This window comes from Hyperolius riggenbachi, chromosome 4 (genome assembly GCF_040937935.1).
Source record: "Hyperolius riggenbachi isolate aHypRig1 chromosome 4, aHypRig1.pri, whole genome shotgun sequence".
Taxonomy (NCBI): Eukaryota; Metazoa; Chordata; class Amphibia; order Anura; family Hyperoliidae; genus Hyperolius; species Hyperolius riggenbachi.
In genome coordinates this window covers 493,875,775-493,888,089 of record NC_090649.1, presented here as the reverse complement: position 1 = coordinate 493,888,089, position 12,315 = coordinate 493,875,775, and the positions used below count along the sequence as shown (strand labels likewise).

General features: G+C 44.4%; 1 protein-coding gene across 2 annotated transcripts in view; it reads left to right on the top strand.

The window, feature by feature from the left end:
- FBXO11 (F-box protein 11) overlaps positions 1–12,315 on the top strand; it is a 166,622-nt gene that overhangs the window by 113,193 nt on the left and 41,114 nt on the right. For both annotated transcript variants that reach the window (XM_068233055.1, XM_068233054.1), the window contains exons 9-12: positions 5,619–5,730; positions 5,814–5,920; positions 8,440–8,577; positions 11,453–11,670. In XM_068233055.1, the coding sequence (XP_068089156.1) occupies positions 5,619–5,730; positions 5,814–5,920; positions 8,440–8,577; positions 11,453–11,670 (575 nt within the window). The remainder of the gene's footprint in view (positions 1–5,618; positions 5,731–5,813; positions 5,921–8,439; positions 8,578–11,452; positions 11,671–12,315) is intronic.

The window sequence follows — 12,315 nt, the reverse complement described above, 5'->3', positions numbered from 1 at the left end:
AGACCCGAGTATTACAGTGGCCTTCCGAGAAGACCTGAAGGCCTCTTTAACGTTGGGAGGCTGGAATGGGGGCCTGGCGTGGGAACGCAGAGGGGAACAGGACATTTCTAAGGCAGAGGTGTCCAACTCAATCATGTTTGGGGCCAAAATTGAAAACATTGTCTAAGTTGAACTGCCTCAAATTAAGTAGCGTAGCTGTAGTGACCATGTTGGCCAGCTCCTTCTCCTGCAATGTAGTGCAGCGGAGCAGTTTAATATTTACCTGCTTCAGTGCTACTTCAGCAGAAAGGGATCAAGATGAAATGTGTCCCAAGGCAAGATGCTATCCTTCACTTCCTCAAGTTTTTTTTTTTTTTTTAGCAAAGTTGAGGTAGTGGGGTTATATTACTAGCCACATGAAGGTGTTTGGATTCCCTGGTAATTTTGCGGGGGGGGGGGGGGGAGAATGGTGTGAGGGGCGGTTCCCGTGGGTTGTTCCTGCACCCCTCCTCAAACTGACAATACTTTAAAGGGAACCTGAAGTGAGGAAAATTATTTAAAATAAGCACATGACATAGCTGCAAATGGATATTACATACTAACCTCACCGTCAGTTCCTCTCACAAGCTCAGCATTTTCTTCTTACAGTTGTCCCTTCTAGTTCTGACAAAATTTTGTCAGAACTGAAATATACCAGTTGCTGTCAGTTATATATCAGCAGCTGTCAGTTACAACTGAATGTGCAAGGTAATGTCCATGTTTCCCTGTGGCTCAAGTGGGCGATATTACAGTTTAACAGTTTGCTGACCAGGAAGCTGTTACGGGGTAATGACCATTTTTAAAATGGAGGACAGAGAATTCCATTGATCAGTGGGCAAAAGGGACGCAGGAGAGGAGAAAGAAATTGAGGAGCAGACTACATGGAAGGTAAGTATGGCCTGTGTATGTTTATGTGGACTTTTTATTTTCAGTTCAGTTTCTCTTTCACCAGTAGCACGGTCACCGGCAGTCTGCTGCAGTTCATTTGCTGCTTGCAAGATGTACATTTGGTGCTTTTGTAGAGCCACATAAAATGGCATGGAGGGCCGCATTTAGCCCTTCGGTCCTTGTGTTTGACACCTGTGCTCTAAGGGAATACAGAGCATTACCGCCTCTTCCTAACTTTTTTTGGGTAGTTCTAGTTGTCCTTTAAAGTGAATGAAGAACCCCCAGGCTGCCAATTTGTTTTTGTACCATGCTGCTTTCCTCCACCTGCAGCCTGTGCTTTGCGCCCATTGTTCACGATCTTTGATCTCTTCATTCCTGTGTACATAATCGCATGACGATGGTCCAATAGGATGATTCCTCTGTACCATCCTTGCTGTTGTTGTCCTTCCTCCTTCTCCACAGACAGGAACAGGAAATGATCTGCACAGAGCATTGATCAGACCTTTTTATAGATCACAGATGTGTGACCACAGATTTCATATAGAATGGACAGCGGTAGCATCCTAGCAGGGAAGAGGTGTAGGGCAGCTGGCAGAATGCAGACCCATCAGTGTACACAGTATACAAGCTGCAATGGAGGGCGGGCTTTGTAAATAGGCAGACAGGATTTCTGATCTCCTTCAAAGAATAAAACCCCTATAATGCACAAGAAATCCCAATAATGCACTAGAATTGTGTTCTTAATTGCTGCACAATTTGGGACTCGTGTAATAGATTTCTAAATACACTCGTACTGTAATGAAGCAGTGCTCCAGTATTCTTCACATAGGTAATATTGTAATTTCAGTAATACGTGTTCTAGTGAGTCCGTTATTGGAAATAAAAAACAGATACCTAAGGAGAGGGAAGGCTGTGGGTCCTATAGCCTTCCCGGTCTCCTCCCGGTCTCCTCGTTCCCCCGCAGGCTCCTCCGTTTGTATCTCCCGCTGGAAGAGACTTCGACAGCCTTCGGAAGCGTTGGGGCTCCCGAATACCAGCGGCTCTACTTTTGAATGCACAAGAGAGAGCGCTGGCGGGTGCTCAATACGGAGTGTCCAGTCTGCGGCGAGGGACATAGCGGCTGCGAGGAGCTGAAGGAAGCCTTAGGTAAGTAGTAATATGGGTAGCAGGAGTTGCTTGACTACTCCTTTTTGTGGGATCACACACATAGCATTACATTAGCTAGATTTTTTTAAATCACATGCGCTCAGAAAAGGGCGGCTAGTGGGTTACGGGCCTTAGACAGATTTAAAGTGTACCAGAGAGGAGTAACTTTAAAAGTTTTATACATGCCTGGGGCTTCCTCCAGCCCCATCCGCACGGATTGCTCCGTCCTCTGTCTTCTCCAGCTCAAGGGCCGGGTCCCGTAACTTCGGCCAGTCAACACATGCGCAATGCGCTCTCTCCGTCTCTCAGGCCGCTGGGAGAGTACTGCGCCAAGTTACTCATCTCTGGTTTACTTTAAAGCCATGTTTTAATGCTGCATGTGTCATTTTTGTTTTAAATATATTCAAAATCGTTCAGTTGTATTTAAGTTTAGTGGTCTATGTGGTCACTTGTGCGTGTGCAATGTCATTCCAGTTGATACAGGAAGTGTCTTCCGCTCCTGTTGCCCTCAGACACAAGTCTATTAATATCCCCCCGCCTGGAAAATATTTCACTATCTGACTCTTGGAACACTACCTGGAAACTTTTATGTTTATACCACATAAGTAATTTGCGGTACAGTTACAGTAAATGTTTTATTTACCCAATGATGTATTGTATGTTTACATATCTGTACAGCAGGGGTGCCCACACTTTTTCGGCTCGTGACATCTTCACTATAATTAAAAAATAATTAAATAATTTGCAAAACATTTCAAAACACATATAATCAACTCAAAGCAAGATGGAGATAATTTCTCTGCATTAATAAGAGATTTTCTGACAGGCTACTTTAAAAATTAGCAAGTCAAAATAATCTCAGGGCTGAGGAGTCGGAAGTCGGATGATTTTTGTACCAAATCCATAGCCCTGGGTAAGTATCAGACTAAAGAGTCGGAGTCAAGGAGTCTGAGCCATTTTGGGTAGCTGGAGTTGAAATAGGAGTCGGAGGTTTCATAAACTGAGGGGTCTGAGTTGGAGTCGGAGGTTTCATAAACTGAGGGGTCTGAGTTGGAGGTTTCATAAACTGAGGGGTCTGAGTTGGAGGTTTCATAAACTGAGGGGTCTGAGTTGGAGGTTTCATAAACTGAGGGGTCTGAGTTGGAGGTTTCATAAACTGAGGGGTCTGAGTTGGAGGTTTCATAAACTGAGGGGTCTGAGTTGGAGGTTTCATAAACTGAGGGGTCTGAGTTGGAGGTTTCATAAACTGAGGGGTCTGAGTTGGAGGTTTCATAAACTGAGGGGTCTGAGTTGGAGGTTTCATAAACTGAGGGGTCTGAGTTGGAGGTTTCATAAACTGAGGGGTCTGAGTTGGAGGTTTCATAAACTGAGGGGTCTGAGTTGGAGGTTTCATAAACTGAGGGGTCTGAGTTGGAGGTTTCATAAACTGAGGGGTCTGAGTTAGAGGTTTCATAAACTGAGGGGTCTGAGTTGGAGGTTTCATAAACTGAGGGGTCTGAGTTGGAGGTTTCATAAACTGAGGGGTCTGAGTTGGAGGTTTCATAAACTGAGGGGTCTGAGTTGGAGGTTTCATAAACTGAGGGGTCTGAGTTGGAGGTTTCATAAACTGTGGGGTCTGAGTCTGAGGTTTCATAAACTGAGGGGTCTGAGTTGGAGGTGTCATAAACTGAGGGGTCTGAGTTGGAGGTTTCATAAACTGAGGTGTCACAAGAGCCCCACTGGCCGTGAACACGCAAAACCGTCCGATCCGATTCTAGCACACAGATTGAGAGCTATGGACGCAATCTGCGTAGAATTGGCGGAGTTTGAGCGTCACGACGCAGTAGGGAGCCTGTGAGGTTACGAAAATACACTTTTACTCCAACCCAGGGGTAGATTTGCCACCATCTCTGTTTTCTATCAGCCCAGAGAAAACTGCTAACTGGCTATAGACCTGTGAAACAAACAACCGGTTAAAACTGTGCAATTCCTATCTATCTATCAAAACAGTAGCGTCCCTTCGGAAGTTTAGGTCTCGTCTGTGTATACTGAATAGAAGGTTTTACTGAGAGGTAAAGACCTTTTAAAAAGCCTTTATTTGTTACAATATAAATAATTAATATATACAGACAATCGTGAACAATTAAACGATGAGAGACAGTGATAACCCAGTACATAAAAGAAAAAGGGATAAAAAGAACGAATACTTATGATTCTGTGGAAAGTCCGTTCGGGAAAAGACAAAGTTCCTTTGTTGCAGTTAGTTCGCAATATGGCCGAACCACATGGCCGTTGCTCCGCCTGCAAGATGGCCACTGCTATTTCCCCAAGCAGTGGCAGTCTTTTCGGTATGATGGAAAGTGGGGGAATTGGCTGGGGGTCCTCATGCAATCAGTTTTGAGCACTGACATTTCTGGGCGGAGTCTCAAGCTCAGCCCAGGGGCGTGTCAGGCAGTGAGTTCTCAGGGGAGGAACTTCCAGCCATCCACAAAATATGTCCAATTTCATACCCCGCCGGGGTTTTGTCGCACATGCAAACCGATTTCATATTCAGATTGGGCTGAGAATACACGTTCATAGGACATCAAACTTGCAATATTTGGGGCGCACGGGGACCCCATTATTCATATCTCAGCCCCTGCTCGGGTTACCTGGCTATGTCTAGTATCACCATATTCTACAGAATTAGGGAAACAAAATTATGTAATTTTCATATTCCTCCCATGGATGGTATTTGCAAAATGTGACAAAGTTATCAACACCATGCATTCCATACTCAGTTTAGTCGGTGCCGTCAAGACTGGGAGGAATGTAGGTGTCAATAGACCTCATGCTGTGCTAGCTTCCCCTGTTGAATAGACTCTGTTGGTATTTCAGCTCTGCCCAATTAGCACATTAGTGTCACCAGAGCTTTTCCGGGAGCCTTAACAGGATTTCTTGCTAAACCAGGTTGCTTTAGCCATATGCTAACGCAGGCCCATTCAGCCCTCATGGCAAAAGGGGGGGGGAAGGCAGGAAGGAAAAACTTCTATTTTAAAAATAAAGAATGTCAGTTTTCCGATCACGGTTGCGATCGGACAATCGGCCGCGAATCCTCGGACGACTGGGCGTCGCCCGGCGTCACATGAGGGGTCTGAGTTGGAGGTTTCATAAACTGAGGGGTCTGAGTTGGAGGTTTCATAAACTGAGGGGTCTGAGTTGGAGGTTTCATAAACTGAGGGGTCTGAGTCGGAGGTTTCATAAACTGAGGGGTCTGAGTTGGAGGTTTCATAAACTGAGGAGTCGGAGTTGGAGTCAGTGGTTTCGTAAACTGAGTCATCTGAGTTGGAGTCGGATGATTTTTGTACCGTCTCCAGTCCTGAGTAATCTACTTATGTACAATTTTAGAAGCACAATTGTATATATAGAATGGAAAATGTAGTGTGGTCGGGATCTACCATGAAGTCCTTTGCGATCTACCTGTAGATTGCGATCTACTCAAGGCACCCCTGCTGTACAGAGTATGTATGATGTGATAGATAAGCTGATGATGGTTGATCAGTAATGTTTTAATTAGTTTTTTTTCTCTTCCTCGGTTTTTATTATAGTTTAACCCTGATGACAAGTCTGCCCAGCACCACAATGCACATCATTGTTTAGAGATCACAGTGAACTGCAGCCCGGTCATTGATCACTGTATCATCCGCAGCACTTGCACAGGTAACCCGCGTATTCTTGTCTGGCCAGACAGCGTAGCGGTGTCATTTCCCCGGTATGCGCTGATTGCTGTTTTTTCCTTGCAGTCGGCTCTGCAGTATGTGTGAGTGGCCAGGGGGCGTGTCCCACCATCAAACACTGTAACATCAGTGACTGTGAAAATGTAGGACTGTATATCACCGACCATGCAGAGGTAATCGTTGCTCTTTATTCTCTGATTTCTGCTTTTATATTTGTAGTGAGAATTACACTCTGTCACTAAATGTCAGACGCAGCGATTGTAATCGTTCCTTGGAAGAGGTTGCCGTACTGTCGCAGACATTGATGTATTTGACATTATCTTTTAGGTAGCTGCATAGATTAGAGCAGCCTTTGCCATTAGCAGACATCTCACGCAGAGGACAAAGACTGCAAGATGCATCAACAATACTAAAAGATTCCTTCATTAAAAATGTAGTGCTGAACAGTGGGAAGCCTCAGCTAACCTGTAATATTGCTTGAGGGGCGAGTGTTGCTGGCTTAGGACTCTAATGCCCACCTCTGGGAGAATGACATTTTAGAAGCTATAACAAGATGACTTGGTGTCCATTTGGGATCAGAACATCTGCTGCTGCTGGGGTTTTGGATAAAACAAGGAAAAGTAATTTTGGGCTGTACTGAATTCTTAAAGCAGCAGGGACATCCATACTATCCCAGGAAAAAAACACACGTACTATAAGTAGATAAATACTTGTTCTACTTACATATGTATTGTACTGTCCACATTGTGATTTCACTGCATTTTATACAGTAAATAGAGAACTGTTCCTGGTATTTTCCATCTTAACTCCCTCTAACTGAATCCAATGCTGATGTCATTTCCTCCCTTTTTTGTTCTCCTAGAAACTGCACTGTCATAGCTAGCTTGCTTTATAAACACATGTGAGCACAGCATAGAGATCTGACAGCAGCAGCTCACTGAATTGCCTTGAGCCAATCGGTGAGGAGCAGAAATGTGAGAGGAAAGATGACAAGCTTCCTTGTCAGGAATGTACCAAATAAAAGCCAGGTGGACTGAGATAAGATTTATTACAACTGAAGAAACATTTCTGATTAGATAGGTTACAGGCTTATAGGTTCCAGGCTGCATAAAAAACACAGAATGGGTAAATGGAATTTGATTTTGTGGGTGTCAATTGGCATTAAAGTAAACTTGTAATGGAAAAAGGGACTATAGTACACCACATTACACCACTGTGCCGCACAAAGCTTACTCTTCAATTCGTTAGCCAGTAAATCGTATCATTCCTTTTCAGAACTTTATACATTTGGGCATGTTTTATGGTCAATATATATATATATATATATATATATATATATATATATATATATATATATATATATATATATATATATATATATATATATATATATATATATATATATATATATATGTGTGTGTCTGCAAAGACTGTTGCAGAGATGCTTTTTAAATTACAGCAGTGTCATGACAGGCACAGTGTGTAAAGTCTTACCTTCTAAAATGAAACCATTTTTCCCTGAGAGTTGCTGAATGACCTCTGTCTGAATTTCTGAAATTTTGGCGGTTGTTGATGGCCAATAAGTTTAACCACTTTACCCCCAGCGGTGTGGATATCTCCGTCCCTTTTTCCATCCTTTCACCCCCAGGGACGGAGCTCACCCGTGCGCGCGCACCCACTCTCGTGCACGCCGCCGCCCGCTCGCCCGGAGATCAATGAACTGGAAAACCGTTCCCGTTCGTTGATCTAAGCCCCCTTAATAATCCGCTGCTTCTATGAGAAGCAGCGATCATTGTGGAAGAAAACCCAGTTTCCCAACCTCATAACACTTCCTGCAAGCGTACTTCCTGTACGCTTGCAGGTCGCATAAACAAAAAGTTACTGCGGCTATCTTGTGGCCAAATAGTAAAACTACACCCTAAAGCATTTTTCATATACAAATACAATAGTTTTACACTAAAAATTAACTCCTTACCTCCCACACTCCCCAATTTTTTTTGCAATTAAAAAAAAAAAATTGCAATGAAAAAAAAAAAAAACAAATAGTTACCTTAGGGACTGAACTTTTAAAATATTTATGTCAAGAGGGTATAACACTGTTACTTTATAAACTATGGGCTTGTAATTGGGGATGGACGCAAAACTGAAAAACATGCACCTTTATTTCCAAATAAAATATTGGCGCCAAACATTGTGATATGGACATTATTTAAACGGTTTTATAACTGGGACAAATGGGCAAATACATTTCATGGGTTCTAATTACAGTAGCATGCATTATTTGAAAATTATAATGGCCGAAAACCGAAAAATGATTTTTTTTCCCCACATTTTTTCCTATTTTCCCATTATAACACATTTAGAATAAAATAATTCTTGGCATAATGTCCCACCTAAAGAAAGCCTAATTGGTGGAGAAAAAAACGATATAGTTCATTTCATTGCGATAAGTAATGATAAAGTTATAGACTAATGAATGGAAGAAGCGCTGAAAGGTGAAAATTGCTCTGGTGCTCCAGGGGTAAAACCTCTCAGTTGTGAATTGGTTAAGATCTGTTTTCTCCCAGAGTGTTTGTGTTTATACCTAAGTAAATGGGTAAACTGGAAGTGCTCTTTTTCTAGTGACAAAGTCTGTAAAAGTGCTAAGACTTGGTCAGTTGACAGGAATTTCACTGTGATTTTTGTCCTGCAGGGGATCTATGAAGACAATGAAATTTCCAATAATGCGCTAGCTGGTATATGGGTAAAAAACCATGGGAACCCCATCATTAGGAGAAACCATATACACCACGGCCGGGATGTCGGTGTTTTCACGTTTGACCACGGAATGGTATGATTCACACTCTCGTATCTTGTAACTATATAATTTTTGTATTATATTTTTGCACAGATTTTTTTTTTCTTTCCAGGGAATGATAGCTATGTTTTATTATGCACAAAAAAATTGTTTTTTACTATATATTTGAACTCAAGAGCTTTATTGTAAACTCCCCCCACAAAGTGGTTCCACTAATGCTTTTTGTTTGAACAGCTGCAGCCCCTTTACTTGAAAATCGTTTCACCGTCGTGTCTGTGCCAAGTCAATAGCATTGCCTGATTCTGACACTGCAGGGCCTCTCTACTGTAAACATACATATGTCAGAGGAGCAGTAGAGGCTGATATAACCCTTTACTGTCTGTATCAGCTGTCCATTAATTCTCAGAAACATCAGTTCTACAAATAAGGTGTTTTCTCAAAAGTTAAATGGCAGCTTTTGGCAAAGCTAAATAAACCAGAGAGACTATTCACAAGACCCTCTGCAGTTTAAAGAGTACCTAAACGCAAAAATGACATGTCTGAATGATGAACTTGTGGGGTTAAATACTCAGCTGTCCTGACGTCCTCCCTCCAGGCAGGTGATTACTCCACCCCTCTCAAAGAACAGACCCTGGCAATTTTTTTTTTATTCGCTGCCAAGGCGCTCACCCTGCCCCCAGCTCAGCAGCCACAGCCTGATTGGTGGGTGCTGCTGAGCTGGGGGCGGACCGTGGCCTTGCAGGCAGAGGTTTCCAAAGAGCTTTGGCAGTCTTTGGAATTGTGGCCATGGACACACTGCCAGGGTGAGGGGCGGAGCATCACCTGAAGGCGTCAGGATAGGTATATTAATCTCCGCGATATTCCCACCCCAGTCATCCATCCTGATTCAGACAGGGCCTGGCATGTTTAACGTTAAAGGGGTTCTGTGGTTCTTTTATAAAACCCTTACCTGGGGCTTCTACCGACCCCCTGCAACTGGCCTGTCTTGCGCCATCCTCTACGATCCTCCGTTCCCCGCCGCCGGTTAAAATCCAATTATTTGTCTAACTTGCGCATCCTCGCTCTCACTTCCGCTCACGTCTCCGGGAGCCTCCAGCGCAGGCACAGTATGAAGTTTTCTCGCACTGCTCCTGCACAGTAAGCTCCCGGAGACGCGAGGGCGCGTGCGGCGGAGTACGGAGGATCGTAGAGGATGGCGCTGGACAGGACTGCTGCAGGGGGCCGGTAGAGGCTCCAGATAAATGTCAGTTTTTATAAAGAACCACAGAACCCCTTTAAGTACTCAGCTGAAATCTCTCTTCTGTGCTTTAGCGGTAGTACCCTTCATGCTGTGTTAGGAGTACACAAACTATGAGACTATGCAGAACATTTCTGTTATAAGCTATACAGGGAAGATAATAATCCACCACACACCTATGCAGAGATGAGCTAAACACATTAGCACCTATTCAATTTACTAGAGTTTTCTTTCAGGAGATATTTTCCTTGTTAATTAACTTGAGCCCCCCAGCAAGTGAGGAAATGCTCAAAATAACTGACACAGTAGGGTCTGTACTACCTGCACAGGCAGAGAATGCGTAAGGTCTCTGTTTACCACCCCCCAACACAGAGCCCTCTCTCCCGCTAATGCAGAGCAGTGACTTCTAAACACCTTGGCTTGTGGCTCCTGATGTGTCACGTGACTCGATGCATGTCATGTGACACATGACTGTTGAGGATGCAGCTGGTAGCTGTAAGAAGTCTGCACCCGGAGTGTTCTGCTGCGCGCTGTTCTGTAGTAATGAGAGAGGGTTATGCAAACTCCCTGTTTTACTGCCACATAATCAAGGTTGGTGGAGTCCCAGTTAATCAGGACTCTAGAATATTCCTTACCGTATATTCTGGCGTATGAGACGACTTTTTAACCCCTGAAAATCTTCTGAAAAGTTGGGGGTCGTCTTATATGCCGGGTGACAGGCTGCCAGGTGTCAGCACATGTTAGGCTGACCTGTAACCGGGTGCTGCTGTCATCGGGAAACGTTGCAGGCTTTGGGCTCTTTGTTTTGAGTTAAAGTTTCCAGCAATCCAGATGGCATATTGCGAACAGCCACTCGCGTAGGTAATAGAGCAGCTTCCTGGTTCGGGGGTCACCTGACTGGTGACGTGTGTGCTCCAATGGTGGCATGTGTGCTCACGCCGGAAGAGATTGCCGGCGGACTGTGGAGCACACATGTCACCGGTTAGGTGACCCGTAACCAGGAAGCTGCTCTATTACCCGCGCGAGTGGCTGTTCGCAATATGCCATCTGGATTGCTGGAAACTTTAACGCAAAATGGAGAGCCCGAAGCCTGCAACAATTCCCTGATGACTCCAGCACATGGTACAGTGATGGAGTCATCGGTCCCCGCATGGCCAGCACAGCGCGATCTCTGTTCCCTCCCCTGATGACTGCAACCCCCCCCCCCCCGGTAATGCCAGTTGCTACTACCGGTATCTTTTATTCAGTAAATATTTTATACATTTGTTCTGTTTATGTCCTATATTGTCCTATGATAAATCTTTTATGATACAATCATTTTGATGTTAGGTGCAAAGGGGTTGGTATACAGGGGTGGGGCAGGTGGATGGAGGATGCAGAGGTGGGGGTAGTCTTATACGGCGAGTGTATCCCAAACTCTATATTTTAACTGGCAAATTTGGGGGGTCTTCTTATATGCTCAGTCGTGTTATACGCCGGCATATACGGTATTTATTTTTTACTATCTTCTTTAGTTCAGTGCTGAAAATCTTTGAAAATGAAAAATTATCTCTGGGAAAGCTCAGGAGCAAAGTTCATTGAATAGTAGAGCTTCGCTTCAGAAAAAATGATAAAAACCTCCCATGTGGTGTTGTGTGTGGAAGATAAATAACCAGCTGTGGTTTCTTGCAGGGCTACTTTGAAAGCTGCAACATCCACAGAAATCGAATAGCAGGCTTTGAGGTGAAAGCCTATGCCAACCCCACGGTGGTCCGATGTGAAATTCACCACGGCCAGACGGGAGGGATCTACGTCCACGAGAAAGGGAGAGGACAGTTCCTGGAGAACAAAATCTATGCAAACAATTTTGCTGGTGTATGGATTACCTCAAATAGTGACCCAACCATACGGTAAGCGGGAGGAATGTGCAGGAAGTGCTGAGAGCCGGGGGCGGGCCTCGGGGCAAATCTTCTGTCCCCAGTGCCGTCATGCCTTGCCTGCCTTTTTTGTTGCCAAATGCAGTCATGCCTTCTGTGATGCCTGCTCAAAGTTGTGCCAAAAAGTCTGGTTGGATAGGATTTCTTTAATGACTTACAATTCTGGAGGTTTGTAATGGAGAACTATCACAATAACACTAATGCCAAATAGTTATGATATAACAGAGGACATATCAGGGCTTTTGACATTTCATTTTTTGGTATAGTCTTTTCACTGTACCTTAACCACTTAAGCCTAACTGGACGAGATTTCTCGTCTAGTTAGGCTGCGCGCACTCCCGAGGGTCGCGCGCGCTCCCGTGGCCCCCCCCGCCCCACCCTATTCCCCCCCCCCCCCCCCCGTGCACACTCCCGCTACCTGCCGTTAGCCGAGCGAACAGTGAAAGGGATTATAGATCCCTTTCACCGATCGCATCCCCCCGGAGAAAAGCCGACAAGAGTCTCTCTAGACGCTGCAGCTCAGCTTTTCTGCGTGCCAAAAAGTTCCGTGTCTTCTTTCTTCTTCCTGGTAGCAAGCTCGATCGCTCCCAGGACTATTTGACTGTGGCCATCTTGTGG